We start from the raw sequence: 20,757 nt of genomic DNA, 5'->3' as shown, positions 1-20,757 counted from the left end.
TATAACTAGGGACAGTGGCAGCTGTAAAACATTTTATTTCTCCCCCACTGACTGAGATTAGAATCTTAAACTTATTTGGCATATTAATCCTCTGATTTTTACTAGGAGGAAAGTTTCCTGTTGATAGCACAATAAAAACTGTCCTTGATTAAGAAGTGCAGGATAAGGCTCGTAAATGTTAAGCTAATTTTGACCAGTGTATCAAATGTTACTTAAAAAAAAGGTTGCAATTATTTTATATTGTCAGAATTAATAAAATGTTTAAGTTATATTTTAGCCTCATAATTGCCTCTGGTTTACATATTTTGTTTTACTGAAAATGCCTAGCAACTTGCAAAACAACTAACAGCTTAATAAATTAACACAAGAAGCCATTAAAGAAGCCACTAATAACTACTTATTTAGTAGGTTTGAAGTGCTGCCCAGAGTTTTTTTGTGCTCCAAAGAGCACTCTGCTCAATGCTCTATCTTTTTAAGAGATTGAAGTTTGAAATGGATACAACTCCTCATTGTGCAAAACATTTTACTCCAGCTGTCTCGCAGTTATAGATGCTAGCCTATCAAAGTGTGTTTTCTGTCTAATGCTGATCTGATTTTCTTTTATTATCCTTTATTTTGATTTGTAGAACAGGATTTTAGTAACATTCCTAAGCAAAATACTTCAATACATCAGTTTCAGTGGAGACATTCAACCTTTTTAATTAAAACCTAATTATTAAGCACATCATTCTAAAGTTCTAAATCTATCAGAGCAACTATTGTGTTAAGAGCAAATGTTTCTTAGTCTTTTCCTTCAGAACTCTGAAGTTTCCATAGTTGCACCAAATGTGTCTAAAAGCAGTTATTATACAGAATGTCTTGATTTTCCTTTCTTTCTTTTTGTTGTTTCTTTCTAAAAAGGCTGCATATGATTCTGGTCCTTAGTCTGCAATTAATCATTCACATTCCAATTCCTTTACAGAGGAATAATATTTGTATAAAGTGACAGGATGTGACCTTGTAACAGAATCCTAAAGGAGTTCTGGTAATGTCATCTTCTTGTTTGCACTGGCATTTTAGATGCAAGTGACATATGTCACTTATCTCAAAATTATTTAATAAAACCAGAAAAACTAAAGTCCTATTTAATGGCAAAGTAGCAGTGAAGAATAGATGGATAATATTTAGAAGATTATTAATAACTTGTTTTCTTTGTATTGTGATGTAAAGTAAATCTGACTGTGCTTTTTAGATTCCAGCATGTATTTAGTTAAAATACTAGCCCATTTGATTTCTCCTACTAATTTGAGTCATTCATAAACTTCAAGTCACTTTTCTTTACTCAAATTTATTAAATTGGTTTAAACCCCATTATATTCAATATAATTATAAAATCATAAAAAAGATTTTCAGTTGGGAAGAATCTCTGATCAAAGCAGAGCTGACTTCATGGTTACATCAGGATGTTCATATGCCTTGTCTGGTTGAGTTCTGAAATCTTAAAAGAATGGAGACTGCAGCCTCTCTGTGCTCCTCCTCCAGTCCTTAACTCTACTGTGAAGAAATGTGCCTTATATCCAGTCCAAATCCTCCTTTAGCAACCTTTGTGTGTTGACTCTCAGACTTCTGTTGTCGGCCTCTGAGAAAGTCTGACTCTTCTGTATAAAATTGGGATGGTGGAAGACAGAACTTAAATCACCTTATCTTTCTTGTCTCCAGGTTAAACAGACTCAGTTCTCTCAAACTCTTGCACATCAAGAGCTCCTGGCTCCTTTAATGTCTTGTCCTCTCTTTGTGGGATGCTTTCTACCTAGTTCTTGGACATTTATGTGAGAGCTGAGTTTTCTGCAAACATGAGAATCAAGCTTAAATTTAAAACATGTGAGGGTTTTAATTAATTCGTTGAATTATTTTATTATTTACAATATTCCTTTAAATTTACTGCTGTTCCAAGGACATCAGGGTAACTTTTTTAAGACATCAGCTGTATTCTACATTAGAAGAATTCAGTGAGAGAACAGGGCTGAACAATAATGTCCTTGTAAGAACCTGTATAATGAAGCAATTCAATGTGAGATGTCATATGCCAGTACAATTTTTAACATCCAAAGTGGAATTTGTACCCATGCTTTGACCTAAAGAGAATCCAACCTATCTCAAATTTCCACTAACCTTATTTGGCTACGACCCCAAAGGAAAAGTCATTGCTTCCTTTGGCCCACCCTCCAACCTTTACTATTCTAGCAGTTTTCCTCAGCTAAACAAGCCTCAAGCTGTCCCTTCTCGACTGCCTAAATGACTAGTGAGATTTAGAGGAAGACTAAATTCAGGCCAATGATTCTGAGATTTGAGAAAGCACAAAAGGAAAAGAGGCATTGTCTAGGTTCCAGTAGCTTCTTTTTGTATTTGTAATCAAGTTTTTTGAAAGCTTCTAGTTGTAATGTCATAAAAGTGTGTAGAGAATAGACAAGGGAGATTTTGTACTAAGAAAAAATGTACTTGTGCTACTGGAATATTGTATTTATCCAGTGTGCATTTTTGCAAGTAAAAATAAAGCTATTAAAATGAAGTTATTTAGTCCCAGTTTTTCAGTTAAGTGTTGAAGATATAGCTTCATTTTTAGTCAACTATGTTCTTATGTCTGTCTTGCTATTTCTTTTTTCTCTCTTTTTATTTCCCTTCTAAAAAGAAAGCTGGTATTTCTGGAAGATGAAAAGTCAAAGTTTATAACTTTCTGTTAGATTGAACTTGGAGGAAAGAAACGATGATGCCAATACAATGGTTAACAGATGAACTTTTGGGGCAAATTTATATTGCTCATGTGTTCCCAGACATCTTGTTTCAAGCATATATTTTTATCTTAGCATTATTGAGACATCTGGTAAGTACTTTGGCTATTTTCTGTGTAACTTCAATTAAAGTGTATCTTTGCCAGATGGACAATATTGGTTACTATATACACAAAAGCATGTTTTAAATACGTTTATTCTGAGAAATTTTTTTTGCACAAAGCTATTAACTTAATACAACTGTAGAGGAAAACACAAATTATGCTGTGTTTTTAAAAACATTTTGGGTGGACATATATAAAGTCATATGATACAGTATGAAATCCTTATTTTTTGAAAAATTGTATGTATACTAGCCACTCTAGTACATCCAGCAACATGTATATGAAATTTTATTGCTAGTGATTTTTTCTTTAAAAATTATTTAAAGCATAGTTACTATTAAGTAGTATTTTATTTATGACTCTAGGAAGCTATTGATTTTCTAGGTAACATTTTAAACACCAAAAAAATTGCTGGGTAATGTAATTCTGCCTTTATTACAACTATTTTACAGATCTGTAACACTATGGAAAACATTAAGGAATACCAGAAATTCCATTAAAGGTTAAGAGGGTAACAATGACTAGAAAGATGCTGGAGAGAGAATAAAGCAAATTTTATCACAATAAGAAATTAATTTAGTTCAGGGAAGCAGCTTACCCTCCCACTTTGTCAGACCTCTATCATACCTTCAAAAAGATAGAGCTAGAGTTTAAGTAACACTTCTATCTTTTTTTGTAATGCAAAAATGTTAAACATATTTGCAAGATGCTTTCAAGATTAATATTCAATATTTACACTCTTTGGAGAGTAGTCAAAATCTGGGTCCCAGTTCTAGGATCTTTTCTGCAAAATGATATAATAATCCCAACTGAAGATATAAAAAAATATCTGTCCAATGACCAGAGTGTCAGCCCATCAGTTTCCAAAATTTAACAACCAAATTTTGCTTATGCATACATATTCCATCTTGCTTTAAGGTAGTGGCATTATTAACACATTAACACCCAATTCTCCATTGGTTTTGGTATGATTCCAGTGACTTTTCATTTGAAGCAGGTCTTGATTGAAAAATTTTATTGACTTTGCCATAGGACAAGGTTCTAAACAAGTTCAAATGAAAATGTGTTGCTTATTACTTATGTTCCTGTACACGTGGTTTATGGAATAGCTGTTTTGTTCTGATAGGTCTGTAGTACTGAACCGTGAGGGACAGAGCTTGTCTTCTTTGGCTGAGACTCAGCACAGGCCACACAGTCTTTCTCTCTTGTCTTAATAACTCTATTCCCTTATGTTTCTTATGATTCCCACATTTCCATTGGCCTCCTTGCTCGTTGCCTTCCTCTCGTGGTGAAATATTTGGTTGTCTCATGCATCAGCAGATGCTGTGTGGAGGGATTGTAGCCCCCTCTTTGGTTGCAGAATTCACCACTTTCCCAGGATCCCACCCTCATTTGAACCAGCTTGCTCTGAACTAATCAAACGTCACAGGTCAATATTGGAAAGTAGACAGGAAAGTTATAAGTTCTGGCTATTTACTTTTGCTACTAGAGGTGACAGCTCTTGTACTAGGAGCTATGAACCTGCACTGATGCAGTCTTGGTGGAACTGTGACAGGTTTTTGTTCTTCATTCCCATCATACCAGACATGCCGTGTAAAAGCTACTTTATTTTGCATGCAAAGACGTGAATATTTCTTAGACAGATTACAGGACTCACAAACAGCGTGCTGTGGTTAGCTTGTGTTGTTCCATGTGTGAAAACTAAGTGGAATAACACCGCCAATATTTTGGTGTTAGCCAGAATTCAGTTACCTACTCTTTTTAGAACACAATTTCTGCCATCTTCGTGCTAGATCATTTTCACTGCCCTCAGATCTGTCTTATGTGATAGCAACTGGACTGCTTTTCCAATGGCTTCAGTAACATGTTTGCAGAATATGAATTAAACACTATATGGGGTTTGTTCTATAATCTCCTTCATAAACTTATCAAACTCTCCCCTTCGAGACATAAAGATTTTCCCCCCCATTGCTCTTATTGGGAAACTGTTTCAGGATTCTTTTACCTGCAAGAAAGCTTCATCAGATCTCCAGCCACATTCTACTTGTATTTTGCTTTTACATCTAGTTTCTTTATGCTACATATCTTCCTTGTTTTTCATTCTCTTGCAGCATCTCTTTTGCTAAACTAGACAAGGAAAGCAGTTACTCTCCTTCATTCTTCATTCTTAAAGTAATCTCTAAGTTCTCCTTAATGGTCCTGGTAGCCCTGTTTTGAATATAATGTAGTCTGAGTTGTTTTTTAAAGTGGCCTAGATTGTGTGCTGTATTTCAGAGGGCATCTTCCCAATAATGTGTAAAATGTCACATACACTCTTTCTCTGGAGTACATCTTGACCCATGCATATCAGACTTCGTGTCTACAGACAAGGAACTAGGCAGTGAAAGTCTGTCTGCCTGTGCCAACAGGAAAGTCTGTCTGCCTGTGAGTGCAGTCAGAGCTATTCTAAACCTTCTTCTTGGAAGAACAAATCCATTCATTTATTATGCTTTGATTTTTATAAGAATTCACAGAAGGTATTCTTAAAACTAATGTTTGGGTGTCAAGAAATGGTAGGTTGCAAAGAGAGCCATTTGCAAATGGTTGCCTTTCGCCATGCTAGTGCAGGTGAAGCTGATTTTACTTTTTTCTTGAAATTCAAACACCCATGAGTACAGCTTTCAAGACATCCTCTAAGGGATTGCAGATGCTCAGAACTTTGAAGTGCCACTGTTTGAAAGCAGACAATTGAATGAAATATTTATTTGGACAGAGAGAACAGGAAAAGAAATGTACCTGTTGACAGTAGAAGATTATAAAAATGGCAGACTTTCCATCTTCAAAATCCACAATTATATCTCTGATGAGAAGCAGACTAGTGTTTGAGCAATGCAAAAGCGATTGCATCACATTACATTAAGGATGTAGGGGTGATTTCTTGGGAAAACTGTAATATCTGCTACTACATTTAAACTAGTATATGAAAGTTAATGCCAGAGGAAAAGTTTATTAATTTAAAATAGATCCTGTATGATGTAAGTGAGCTCTTGCATAAAGCATTACTTGAATTGCACTTATGCTGCTACTATGCATGACAAACTAATAAAATCAGTCCTGAAGGCTGATTGTCTACTCTTGCACATCTAACACTGCTACAGAGGGTGTGAAATAAAAGTGGCTTACGTTTATTTTGCAGAACTGCATGCAGCTGCTCAGGTTGTGAGGTAGTGAAACTCCATTGTAGTCCGCTTTTTACTAATTTGTGTAAGTAACTAACAATTTCTTTCAGTTCAATTTCAATCTAACTTCTATTCACAGTTTTTTACCTTTGAACAATACAAGAAGCTTCTGGGATATGCATCATTGCCACCAGGACTGGTATGTATGGATACAGAACTTCGTGTTCTGATGTAGAACATGTCTGCTGAACAGTCTGTCTCATCTGCTTCCTCCCATAGAAAAAGCCCAAAATTAAAGGGTCCAGCTCAAGCCAGAGTTTTTCAAAACAAATCTGTCCCTTGATAAGAAAATATTTATAGGAATATATCAAAATTGATAAATTATGTTTTATATCAAATTTCCTCAAAATAATTCCCTACAACATCATAAAATTCTTGAACATGGATAACAAAAGCCACCATGGAAGAGTCTATCTACAGCTTGTCATTCTTCATTCTTACAAAATTACAAAAAAAGTTGAACATTATCAATATTTATTTATGTGTGTCTAGTGTAACACTTCAACTTCACAGTGCTATTCTCCAAGGCACAGTACAACTATAACAAAAATACAGATCTCAGTCTTGTTTTAAAAACTTTATAAAAGAAACGTAAGTTATTTATAAGAAATTGCTACTTCCTTTGAAGCAAATGGCAAAACTCTCTTGTCCATCAGTGGAGTTAGGAATTCCTCTCAAGAAATAACTGGCTTAAAAACAATACGCAGGGCATACATATACACAGAAATGTTTTAATGCTAAGATGGAGCTTGCATGTGTAACCTGCATTCTCATGTGTAGATCTTAATTCTGCTATTGTGCAGTAGGAATAAAATACTTTTTATAAGAACTACTGCTTCCTGTGATGTACGAATGTAAATCTTGGTAAACACCTGTTTTTCACTATGGTGACATCACAACTTTAGGAAACAGTTGATCTTTTTAAGGCTGTGCTATAAAGGTTTTGGTAATTTCAAGTCTCTTTAAAAGAGTATTGCTTCCAGTTACATCTCCCTTTAACTGCAGTGAGTTAATGGTCATGGAATTCTATTAACTAGGTTAAAGCAAGTTGCCTCTTCCTCTTAACTATTTGCAGTCTCTTCTATTTTATCTGGCATTTTTCAGCAGTTCTCATCCTTAAGTGTATAGAGAGAGACTGATATTTGTTCTCTAGCAAGTGGAAAGAACAGAGTTGAAGGTTCTATGGTACCCCAGCACTTTTCTGGGGGGAAGAAAAATAGGCTGAAAATTTGTTAACATGCAATAGCTGCCCAAAAGCTGCTGTGATTCATAGAACAGATACAGCAAAGCTTAGAACAATCAGAAGCCCCTCACATTTTTGGTCCTGTTACTATAGAAGCATTTTTGGTCCTAAGGTAGTTAGGGAAAAAGAAGACTGAGGGGGATTCTGGTCTAAGCCTGGCAGAATATTTCTGGGTTCCTCAACAGACCTCATATCAAGGAAATATTTGTTATTAAAAGACAGATACATACATTAGCACCATCTTCCTACTGACTTCAGTCTCATGGTTATGATGAAATGTTCCCATCTTACTGGAAAATTCAATTTTTTAGTAACACAATCTTCTCCAAAGGTGGTAAGACTGGTGTTTGCCACTATCCTTCTAACTTTTCATTCCTCTCTTTCTTGAGCTCTCAGGAGTCCCTGCTCAAATCCCTCTGCGTTAAGTAAGTTTTTTTATCACTATTGTTTTTTCCCTTACTACAGGTTTCTTTGAATTTCAGCAAATGAATTCATTATAATGTATTTTGGTTCTGGGACTTTTTTTCAACATTTAAAGAGTTTGGAGATGTTAAGTGAAGGCAATAAATGTGTAAAGTGATCATTAAACTCAACCCCTCAGAACTTTCTCAATTGACCTAAGTATTTTAATATATTTTTTGTTTAAAAAACGTTGATATTTTAAAATGCTGTGCTGTGATGGAAAGCAAAGCAAAACTTTCTCAATTGACCTAAGTATTTTAATATATTTTTTGTTTAAAAAACGTTAAGATATTTTAAAATGCTTTGCTGTGATGGAAAGCAAAGCAGTGAATATCTCCATATCTATGACTGGAATGCCACCAGCTTCTAAGTAAATGGAGTTAACTCATCCTTGCAATGAAAGCTGACATATTCCCGTATAAACCTTTCTAGCATTTTTAACTACCAGGTGAACATTCTGCTTGTGCAATTTGCTTAAGTACTGAACTATTTTAGTTGTTGACATGTATTTTTAAGTTAATATGTTAGTTATGTGCTTAATGCTCAGTTCAGAGATTTTATTTTTTCCAGAGCTGCATGACTACACTTACATTTGTGTTATTATTCTGAGTCCACCCAAAGATAACATGAGGACATTCTTTTGCCACTTTTTCCATGTTTGCGTAATCATTCGGTGCCATATTTTCCCTTCCAGCTGAAAAGAGAATACATGCACATGGAGTGCTACAACACTTTGTTTTGATTGTTTTGGAATATGGTTTATGGCTATTGTCATACTGTCTTCATGAACTGTCAGCATCTATCAAGGGCTAAAGTTGTTTAGCAATAGAATACTGCTGCATTACTGTAGTCTTGCAGTTTGCATTGTAACCCTCAGTTTCACAATCTGATGTAGAGGAAGTATTACTCCTTAATACTCAATTTTCATTTGAAACTTTCCTAGGCATTTGCAATTGCTGGCTTGGGATCTGGTTTGACTGAGGCAGTTGTGGTTAACCCGTTTGAAGTAGTGAAGGTTACCTTACAGACCAATCAGAACTCCTTCACAGAGGTATGAAAACTGCTTCCTTTCTCCTTCTTCCATTTTATTGGGCATAATGCACTTTGAGGTTCATATTTAGAGCAGAATGTCTGTAATATATTGGTGGATGCAAATGATTTCCCCACAAGTTCAACAGAAATGGAAGAGACCCAATAGCCAATGCCTTCAGGCATGCAGAGATACCTGCAGTATTGTCAGAGGCATCAGCATCTCCCCTGTCAATATTCTCTGCCTGAAATGCACCTTCATCTCTCCTGAGTAGCCAGCAACCCAGCACTGTGAGGAACTGTAATCCAGGAGTACAAACCTGAGCCCTTCGGACAGAGCACATTTACCCCAGCAGGCTCCAGATTTTAAGTGAGCACTGAAGGTTAGCATAAAACACCATGGCCCTGTGCCCTAGACAGAGTCCAGCTGCTGGATTTTATGCAATGTTTCTTGGATGAAATTACTTACAAGACTTCACTTTTATTAGTACAAACTGGAAAATTGTTATATAACAAGTACATTGATAATTTAAATTCTTGCTTAACTTCAGAGTTTTATTATTCAAATATTGTTTCATCCAAAGAAGTCATTGTACAAAATATTGTCCATGATTCTGGGTACTGCTGAAAGGGGAAAAATATTAAACTGGGAAACAGTGATTCATGAAAATCAAGAGTTCTCAGGAATGCACTAGCTTCTATTAATTTTAATGCAGAACATGTTCCAGGGTAAAGGGAAAACAGGCAGTAATGAAGTTCCATTTTCCTTTTCTCGTTTAATAAAATAACAATTGTCAAATCATCTTTTTCAAAATCTTTTGAGAAATCAGCTGTACCATGGTAGAAGTGCCAAATCACATAAGCATTCACATGAAAAGGTTGGCTGAATCCCTGGTGGGACATAGTTTTTGTGTATTCTACTATTAAGTTTTGACTGAGTTAATACTTGCATGCCTTGTAGCACTCATCTGCATAAATTGAAGTTTTGGGGGGTGCACAGTAAAGAGATTTATGACCTGGCCATTTACATAATCTACTGGGGCCTCAGGTACACTCTGGAAAAATACAGCTACTGATTTCCATATGTCATAGAGTAACTGGTTCCTACTCCATAACTCATCCAGAAAAGCATTTTCTTCCAGAATAAATTTTAAAATGTTTGGTAAACTCCTGTTCGATTCTCAATGCATATGAAAGACATGTTTATTTGCTGCAAGTCTCCAGTCTAGACATTTTTTAAACTTGGGCAGCAAAGCCACTGAACAGATAAATAATGCAGAGCAGGAGTTTAGGATCCTGGAGTGAGACTGAAAGCAGGAAAAAGCAATGTATGAGAGGATCTGTCTCTCAAGAAGATGATGTGATAAAAATTAACTATTACTCCTCCAGTAGTAGTGAACAGATATTCTTCATCTTTCTGGTTCACAGTTGTGAAGATATAATTATCTTAAAAAAACACCTCTCCTTTTAAGTATAAGCAAACCACGGTTATATTTTGAACAAATTATTACTTATAAAGTTGAAAAAGACCAATGTATCCTTCCTCTTCATACATTTTAATTTTTTCTCTTCTGCAAAATTTATAACAAAGTCTGGGGTGGTTTAGTTGGTAAATTTTAGCCAATTATTTCCTTTAATTACAGCATCCCTTCCTTGCTGACCTTCAGAATAATACAATAATCAAACTGTAGCTGTCCAAAAGCATTCTGAGTTGTTTTTTTTCAGGTAAATATTCTCTAATTTAATTTAAATGCAAAATTTCACAAAATCCAAATAATAGTATGTTATCATACAAATAAAGTTTTGACAGATTAGTATTTAGACCCTACTAGAAACCTAGTTTACATTGAAAATATTAACTACCTGCTCTAGGGGAAAAAATCCAAGTGAAATTAAGTTCTTAAATTTCTTAAGTTCTTAAATCACAAAGATTGTTCTATCACAGACATGTCAATTTTTCATATATCTTTCTAAAGTGTTAGAACTTCAAAATTTGCTGTAAATTAGAAAAAACTCCAGTGACTTAATACCTTGACATCGAGTTCTCATTAAGAAAATGTTAAAGAACATTCCACAGTAAAGCATGTAAACTCAAGCCCATTGGAAGAAGCATGTCCAGAGGTTATATTATACAGCATAAGGCATTACCATGCACTGTTTTTCTAAAAGGTTTAAGTAAAGTGTGTACCTCTCCCATTGTGGAGCTTTCATACTACATGATGAAACCTAATGCAGTTCACATATTTCTCTGACTATTGTATAGAAATAATAAATATATCTTGTTTAAAAGGAACAAGGAAGAGCATGAGCACATACACTCACACCCAGACTCCAGCACACCCCCAAAGCAAATATTCACACCCTGCAGTGACAGCTGAATTGTTCTGTGGTAGCAGATCATCTTTCCAGGGTTGATAGATTTAAAGAGGAAGGCCACTATAAATCACGTATCAGCCCTTTTGTAAGTGGGATTGCTGTAGGTAAAAATAATGGTGGCTTTTTGTTAAAGTAGACTGCAAGAAGTCCAACACCATGTTGTTTGGTTTTCCTTTTTTTTTTCCCTTTCCCTGTAGCCCTGGATAACTCACTGGCTATAGAAGCTGGTGTGATGATTAAAATCTTCTCACCTGACATAAGAGTTATGATTAATTAAACAAATACAATTTTCTGCCTTATGATGAGAAGAATCTGACTCCAGATTCCACTGAATAGGTCTATATTGAGTAAAAGTCAACAGCTGTGTGAAGTGCATTAACTCCAGATGTTTGTACAATAAATTCCTCTGTCTAAGGTCCTTCCATCATCAATGATGAACCGCAGACCTTTTATGGCTTGATCAGTTGACATGATAACACCTCCTTTGGTAAAAGGGAAGTGCTGCCAAAGAGACTCCTCTTTGTAACTAAAGGACTGAAAAGGGAAGTCAGGTGTAGATACTGCAGGTGTCTATATTTGGGCTTATTAATCCTATCTCAGGTGTTCAGCAAGTCACAGGCTTCCCCTTGAGTCATGAGTAAATCCATATTCAAGACAAGGGATACTAAGGGATAACTTAATATTAAAGGATGCTGTTTCATTTCTTGAAGATCTTGTGCTTTTTTGGAGCACAAAAAAGGATGTTATTGCTAGTATCCATGTTTTGTATCTTCACTTTGGAATAGATTCTGTCTTGAATTCTTGGGAATAGATAGAAAAGTAAACTCTAGTAAAATATATGCAGAGCATTAGCAGAATTACATTAGTTGCAAAATATGAAAAAACAAAATGAAACTTTGTATTAAAGATTAAACTCATCAGCCACTTAAATAAGCAGTCATATGCTGTGTCAGATATATTAGCATCATTTGGCTGATGCTGTTGATCTACCACAGCGATATTTTGAAATGGAAAGCTATTAAACAAATAAATGTATTGAAATTAGTGGTATTCATGGTGGTGTAGTCAAAATTCTTCTATATTTTCATGTTTGAACCTCCTAGTGGAAGTCATGTTTTGCCTTTCTAATTATAGATTTGGTTACCCAGAGCTTTATGGCTCTATGGCTTTTTTTGGCTTTATGCTTTGGAGAAAGCCAAAATCTATTCATCAACTTTTTGAAAGTAATGTTTCTATAAAGCTGCTAAAATATGTAAAATATTCAGAAGGGGAACAGCTAATTCTGAATATCATGGTATATTCAAAAAAAAGATCAAAGGTGCATGTAGTCAGGCAGATTCTGTCTGATATGAGGCAGTTCCTTCCTTTTTGTCTTTTATGAAATGGAAAGCTGTTAAAGTACTACTCTTTTGCAGTACTCAAGTCCTGCTTTCATCTTATTCTGCAATCTGAAAAATGAGGAATCTTTTTTAATTAAAGTTGTGGTTTTTATTGGTCACAGGAAAGGGAGAATAACAAATACAGTGACACTTACTATAAAATTGCAAAAATTGGCAACGCTGTGTTTGTCAACAGCATGGAAATGATGCTATGTTTATTGTTTTTGTTCTGTAAAGATGATCTCTTCCTTCTTTTGCTTAACTTGTGTAGCAACCATCTAGCTTTGTTCAAGCTCAGCAGATCATTAAAACCGGTGGTCTGGGCTCCCAAGGACTCAACAAAGGCCTTACTGCAACACTGGGCCGTCACGGAGTTTTTAACATGGTTTACTTTGGATTCTACTTCAATGTGAAAAACATTCTTCCAGTCAATAAAGTAAGTTCTTCATACAATGCAATAGACAATCAGATGAGAAGTTTGACATTTTTATTCACACACTATTTTTCTGTGCAAAGCTGTGGTATTTAGTGATAAACAGTGACTAACTTATCTCTGTTTTGCAGAAATCCGTAGCATTTTAATGGAAGCAAATTAAGGACTCGATCTTCTTACTTTTTAAGCAAAGCTGATTGTAGTCATGTTTGGATTATCGTTTTTATGAATTTCCCTTTATAGCATGGTAGCAGTGCAAAAAGACAGCAAATGAGATACAGACATGTTGTGCTTATGTTTGGTATGTATGCAAATTTTTTGCAGCAAACTGGCTTAAAAGAGAAAAATCAGTTTCTAGAACTTCTGTCAATATTCACATATGGGCTAAGCTTGCAGAGGTGGCTGAGCTGCAGGATATAGGTTATTCTGGCCAGGCGCTGGACCTATTTACTCAAAAGAGTTCAACCTAGAATATTGAAGGATGACAGGAAAGTTTCATCCTTATGGGAGAGAGACAGTCCAAAACAGGATGTAAAGAGTCAGGCACAGGGACTTCATATCATTTATAATTAAAGAAAAAAACCATTATAGCTGTAATTTCACTTTTGATAGTCCTATATTACTTTAAATAACAAAGGAAACAAACGTTCCCTTTACCACAAAAGGAAACTTTACAAATGAAAACATGGTAATATCAGCAACTTTCTAAATGACTGTGTGAGAAACAACTAATGGTTTATTAATGATTCAAGTATGCTACTTATTGAAGTCTGTTTTCACTAATGTGATTTTTAGATGATGACAGTTAAACAGTCACAGGTGTAATACTTAGTGATATACATGTAAGAAGGTGCAATTCACATCAAAAGGGATCGGTTTCTATTCCCATATGAAGTAACACCTCTTTTTTTTTCTGCACTTCTGAGTAGCCTGGTATTTTTGTTGGCAGCGTTGTGTAAATGGAGAAAACCTCCACTTCTTATTTGCAGATTATTACAGTAAATTGAATTGTTCAAGAGCAGCTGACCCACAAGTTTCTACAAGTTTCTTACAGTGTATCTAAGCATATTTTACAGTGCACTTTAGTCATACATTCTAAAAACTCAAGGCACAGGCACAGCTTGTTACTAAGATAGGAGTGAACAGTTCTGTGTTGATCAAAAGATTAAAAAATTATAATCATTATGCAGGAAATTCAGGAAAATATGCAGGTAAGAACAGAGACTAGCGTGTAGCTTCTATGGGAATCATGGGAAATGTTCTTTCTTAGGAATTGAATAGTAATAATATTTGGCATAAGCATGCTTTCCTAGCCTTTCAGATTTTAAAACATAGGAAACAAGTATTACATTATTAGAAAGATTCAGAGCTTTATGATCTAAAGGAAATTAGTACTTTATACAGATTTTTTACGATGCAGAAAAATTTTAACATCTACAACATGGGTTTAAATATATGTAGAAAACAAAAGGGAAATTACTTCAATGTCAGCTGGTGACCCAGCTCTCCACAAATATTAGCAGAATCAAAAGGCAATTTAATCAGTGTGGGATTAACTGCAAATAAGTGGAGAGGTTTGCCTGATGCTTTACCAGTGCACAGTGCCTTACATGGTGGCTTGCACAGTGGCTGCATCTGTGCTGGTAAATGGAGTGGCCACGCTGAAACTCAGCTCCCGTGCTGTTAAACATTCCCTGGCACAGCTTCGGCCCTGGCCAGCCTGCTCAGCTCCTGGGTGTGGCTTAGGAGCCAGGGAAGGCAAGGAACCCTTCCTAAAGGGCTGCAGCCAGTCTGTTTTGAATGGTGACAGCATTCTATAGTGCTAATAAAGCTAAGAGGACTCTCTAGACCTGCCAGCATCAGTGCCACATACAGTCTCTACAGAGAGATATAGCCAATAATTCTGATCAGACTTCCATTAAAATCAATGCAAAACTTACCCTGAATTTAAGACATAGATCAGGCTTCATCTGGCTGGTGCTAGCCAACACTATGCCTCAAGTACTTACATGCATTGAATTTCACTTCAGTGACTGCTAAATGGAAGTATTTGACAATAATTTATGACTTGTAACAAATCTCTTCTGTCAGTGGGCAGGTACTAGAGGCTTAAAATTATCAAACCTGTACTAGGAATTTGGTAGAAGCTGGTTTACAGTTAGTCTGAAAAATACTTAACAGTTGTTAATTTGTCTAGATTTCTCATATACTTATTTCATTACAAAATCTAGTTTGTTAACTTTGTATATTTTGCCAGAAAATAAAGTCTTAAAGCCAGTCTTGTAATATTGACAAATATATAAAAATTATAATATATAAAAATTATAATATATAAAATTGTGAAATTAGAATACTACACTTGTGAAGTAATTTTGACTATTGACTATATATTTGCTCACCATCTCTAACATAAGTGGAAAATATATTAAAATCTCTGAATGAGCCTTTTAGCTGTCAGCTAAACTGTGCATTAAATTTGCATCCCAGTTAGGGATGTTTGCTGCCTATTTTGCCAAAAACAATAAATCCTGTAAGTTGAGTGATCAAATGATATCAATGACATGTGTAGGTTGTAAATGTCCATAATGAATAATTTTTCAGACGTTCAGTCTATTCTGCTAAACAGAACATTTATAGCCAACCTTGTGCTCTGTTTACTGAAAATGGAATAAGCCTGATTTCTTTCAGTGGCTACTAATGTACCAGCCATAGAAAATTAGCAGCTAGGCTTCTGCCCTATCAATGAAATTATTTTTCAAATGGCATCTACTTTTATAGCACATTTCATAGATGTCCAGCAGCTTTGCAATTTTTTATCATAACTAGATTTGCTTTTAAACATTAGTTTCAGTAAAATTTTTGGTCACTACCACCTCCAAGTGGCTTCCACATTTCTCAACAGTATGAAATTTCCTCACACCTGTTAAAAGCCCCCTTTGAAATGTGGCCAACTGCAGGACTCATTTCAAGTTGGGCACTGCCAGCCCCGGCCACTGCAGATGCGCCTCCTGTTACAAGGGCTGCTCAGACCAGGGGTGATGTAGCATTGTCTTGTAAGAGAAGGGGCTCTGAACTTCTAGAGGCAAAGAAGAGATGGGAAACCCAAATGGGCTGTTCAGCTTGGTGAGTAAGTAAAATAGCAGACAATAGTTTTATTTTAGTACCTTTCAGAGCCATGCCAACCGAGAAGTTCTATGTAGGAATAGAGAGTGAAAAGTGAATGTGGTGCAATGGACTTGAAAAGCTAGTAAGCCAAGCTGATTTAGGAGAAGACTGGATCAGAAGAAGTAGTGGAATTACCTGCGCCACTAAGCTCAGCTTTTTGAAAAAAATTACTTTTAATTTTGAACACCTAAATTTATAGTGAATCTTTATCTTAATGAAATTACTTAATGAAATAATGATATTACAGTGATGAACTTCATAGAAAAACCTTGCCCATGAGGTTTATGATTTAAAAAATCAAGTTATAGCAAAGCTGGTTTTGATTATGGTACATTTGGTTAGAGTCCAGTTTTGTGAATGGGCAAAAGAGGACTTCTTTTCTTCTCTAGATACCAGAAACATGGGCTTTATTTTATTTACATTTAAATCACTGTATGTACAGAATGAACAGAAATTTTTGCTAAGATCTTTGCTAAAAAAGGACTACAATTCTTGTACCACAAGTGATTCTAATTTTTACGTTATTGTCGGTATGTTTCATGTTTTGTGAAATCAAGGTATGAGTTTTTCTGCAAGTAATAAAGGGCTCTGTTGATTTGACATTTCTTTCTTAACACCTGTATGGGCTTCATTCAATGTATATTATGGAAGTTTTAATTTATTTTTCTTATCACTAATCTGGAAATGAAAACTTCTTTCTTGGTTTCTGTTTCGTTTAAAAACATACAGGTTTGGGGGGAAAAAACTGTCTTATTTTAACATTGTGCCAATGTTATAACATGGCAAGATCATTTGTTATTTTAATAATGATTTTCTAATTTTCTATAATTAAAGCACCTTCATGACAGAAGTAAGCTGCATATAAAGAATCTGATGTAGCAAAAAAGTGTCCTTCTGTTAAAAACCAAAGGAAAACCAAATTATGTGCATAGGAAATGTTCTGGAACATGCTTGCCTGTAACTTCCTACTTAGAGAAATAGGATTAAACCTGATTCAAGGGACTTAGACTCCCAGATAAACTCCGGGTTCTTTGATGTCATAGAAATGCCAAAGTAGGAGGTCTTTCTAAAAGATCAAATAAAACCCAGTTGAACTGTGAACTGCGAGTGAGCAAAGAAGTTTTTAGATGCACTTCTAACCTACTTCTAACTTTTACCGTGTGCATATAGTAGGGTTCAGAAACAATCTGTTGTAAATTCTTCAGCCAATTAGCTGAGTGAATTACCACCGTTTATAATGCGCAGAACGTGGAGGCTCTCTTGCCGTTGTGCCGAGTTGGATTGTTAATAACAGGAAGCTAGCACTTCTCAGTACAGTGGATCAGCTACATGTGAAAATAAATGTAAAAAACCTGGAGGGGAATGGCAGCAGACTGAGATTAGTCTTTATTTAATTTAGCATTTGGGGGTCCAACACACAAATGAGTGTTTTAGTAGGCTTCATGGTGGAAGTTGCTGTCATTTGTAAAATATTCTGGCCAATTAGCTAATAGTGTGCTTGGATTTCTCCTGTTTTGATACAGTAATACTAAGTACATTGTGAAGCCCAATTATACAAATCATCCCCATATGCCATACCAGTCTTTCTTTATGAACTGTGTTTATAAATCCTGTGTGAGGAAATGTGTACTTCAGCAATTTAGACCATGTGTAAAAACATAGCCAATAGGATTGTCAAGAAAACAAGTTCCAGCATAGGAAATCCTAATGTGTTCCGCTAAAATAACACGAGTGTGTTGTGTGAGTTTTCTGATTAAATGCTTATTACTTTGTAGTGCTTAACCTGCACAGGTCTTTCTGTTTCCCTTTTCATTCTTTCTTTCCTTTCTTTTTTTTTTTTTCGTAGGATCCAAATTTGGAGTTTTTGAGGAAATTTGGAATTGGGCTAGTCTCAGGAACAATAGCCTCAATTATTAACATTCCTTTTGATGTTGCAAAAAGTAGGATTCAAGGACCACAGCCAGTTCCTGGAGAGATCAAGTACAGAACCTGTTTTAAAACTATGGCAACAGTCTATAAAGAGGAAGGGTAAAACATTCTTATTTTAATAAATGTCCAGACCTCTGTTTTAGTTCGTATGGGTCCATAAAACCACATTGTTGTATTTCAAATTTGATGAGGACCATTAAGCCACCCCGAACTCACTTATCAAAAGAGCCCAATGTAGCATTTTGAAATTTTATTTTAGAATTACAAGGACATATCTTCCTGCTATGTATAAGCTTCGACAAGAGACTTACAAAATGATTATCACATTGTCAAAATTTATGTTCCCCAAGTAAATGCTTCATATATCTCATCTGTAATTTTTTCAACTCTTCATTTTTTAAAAGGAAAATATTAACAGAAAACATATTATTTCTCAATTTAATCTAATTTTAATTATGCAGGCCTCTGTACCTTTAAAATTATAGCTGAAATAATTAATCTGGAGACAGATCCTTGTGGTAATAACATTTTCCAACTTTTAAAAATATTTCTCAAGTGGTGACTGAGTTGTGGCTTTGATATTCAATTATATCAGTCATTTTGTCCCTATATGCAGCTGTTGTTAACAGACTTGTCTTGAAAGTAAACCCATCTCACTGATTAAAGTCATATTTCTGATTGGCTAAGCTCACAACATTGCTTTTGTGACTGAACATTGATTAACTTTTTCTCTTCATCTGATCTGCCTCTGTAACATGTTAAAATCCAGATACAGCCTGCTATTGAACATGTGTAATTTCAAATAATTGCCTCTAAGTGCTCTGCCAGCATTTTAACAAACATATGCTACAATTCCGTTCTTCTTTTAGAGCAAGAATATTGTTTGAAATGTTTTGTTTGTTATTCTTCTGCTACAGATTTCTGGCTCTGTACAAAGGCTTGCTTCCCAAGATCATGAGGCTCGGTCCAGGTAATTTTCCTTCTGTCATTTCTATTTTGCTTTTGTTCTGGCTTTCTCTTCCCATTTTTACAGTTTCTTGAGAAAATGTAGTAAATATCAGTCAAATAAATCAAACAAAATATCTTTCACTTTCAATGGTTTCTTTTTGAAATAGCATCATCTAGTAGTATCACAGATGGATTTGGCTAAATATGTGTCTAAAACAAATAATTTACACATATGCATCAGAGAATTGCAGATCCAGTAAGTGCTGGTTCGTACAACTATTTTATTTATGAACAAACCGAAGTACGTGCAAATGACAGAACTGTAACACTCTTGGAAGTTTCTTTAAGTTTCCTATTCCTTCTAATGTGATCTTTTGAGTTCACTAGCACTATTCCATACCTATGTGAAGTCAGCCTAAATGCAGATTAGAGTCTCTCCATAAAATGCACTCAACTAGTCAAGGCACAGCCCAAGCATATCAAATTCCAGTTACTTACTTCTCTTATGCTCTATGGGGGCAGACACTAAAAAGCTGATAGCAGAGCTGGGAAGAGACTTCTATGGCCCTGGAAAACTAAGAGAACAAGGATATCTTAAAACTGGGGTTGTTGCTTGACCACTTCTTACCAATTATTACTCCAAATGTGGGAGCACAGTGGTTGAAAGCTGTATCTTCTTTGGCTTTTAGAGTTTTTTTTCCTGACTGGTTTTGATTAACCATGAAAGTAAAGCACTGGGCCCTCAGACTTTGTCAGCCACAAAGGCAGTCTGCATCAAAAAGAGCAGAAGCCCCAATTTGAACAGTATCCCATTCCCATGAAATTGTATTTCCAGTTGTTCAAGCTGGTTGTTTAATATGCAAGAACACACATAGGTAAAGCAAGTAGGTACAGAGCCTGTTCTGCAGTATAAAGGAGGCATTAGGTTTGTCTGTAAATGTTTGCATATCCAATCCATCTGGCTAAGTACTAGACCATGCCTGGTTGTTGTGCAGGGTGAGGAAGAAGGTGGGGAGGGGAAACAAGGAGCTCTGGAGTTAAAAGCCTTTTCCCCTCACACTCCAAAGATACTAGATTACATACAAGACAAAGAGAAGGCAGTGTTTAGCTTTCCCAGTACCTCTTAGCACACCAGATTTTGGAATAAGATTTTCCATCTTACAAATGACTATGCATTATGGCCCACATCCAGCAAGTCAGTTACATGTGAACTTCATTCTAAATACTTCTGTAGTTATATTGGCTAACTAACATATAGGTTTAACTTTCTGATGAAACAATAATACAGTCTTTATTATGACTGGAAGGTAATTCCTTCTTCTAACATGTGAGTGTTTACAGGAAAAGAGATACACAAACAAATCACACAGTATGAGATTTGGAATCAGCCTTGATTTGGGTTCAGATCACTTCTTAGACATTGTGTCTATGATTTGTTTGTCGATCAAAGCCTTTTGCAAACATCTGCTCTGTCTAGCTTTCTGTGAGTTCCTTTTCATTGAGAATTTCAAGTCTGGTGATGGTTCCTTAAGATAAATGATGTGGAGAAACTCGTAGCAATTCTGTGTGCCTGGTTGTCTTAGCCTATCCCTAGAAAGGTGAGCCCAGTTCAGCAGAAGCCTCATTTGTTAGAGAGGCCACTCCAAGCTGCCAACTGCACCAACAGGCAAAGGCAAGACAAGAAGATACTTTTGCCACAGTGC

General features: G+C 35.5%; 1 protein-coding gene across 4 annotated transcripts in view; it reads left to right on the top strand.

Moving 5' to 3' along the window:
• SLC25A21 (solute carrier family 25 member 21) overlaps positions 1-20,757 on the top strand; it is a 236,654-nt gene that overhangs the window by 213,288 nt on the left and 2,609 nt on the right. For 2 of the 4 annotated variants that reach the window (XM_039705100.1, XM_039705103.1), the window contains exons 5-9: positions 6,170-6,229; positions 8,739-8,846; positions 12,851-13,015; positions 18,024-18,205; positions 19,024-19,076. In XM_039705100.1, the coding sequence (XP_039561034.1) occupies positions 6,170-6,229; positions 8,739-8,846; positions 12,851-13,015; positions 18,024-18,205; positions 19,024-19,076 (568 nt within the window). The remainder of the gene's footprint in view (positions 1-6,169; positions 6,230-8,738; positions 8,847-12,850; positions 13,016-18,023; positions 18,206-19,023; positions 19,077-20,757) is intronic. The other 2 variants (XM_039705101.1, XM_039705102.1) reach the window with 2 other exon arrangements.

Source organism: Passer montanus, unplaced genomic scaffold, assembly GCF_014805655.1.
Source record: "Passer montanus isolate IOZ18808 unplaced genomic scaffold, ASM1480565v1 scaffold18, whole genome shotgun sequence".
Lineage (NCBI taxonomy): Eukaryota > Metazoa > Chordata > Aves > Passeriformes > Passeridae > Passer > Passer montanus.
This window is presented reverse-complemented; position numbering and strand designations above follow the sequence as displayed.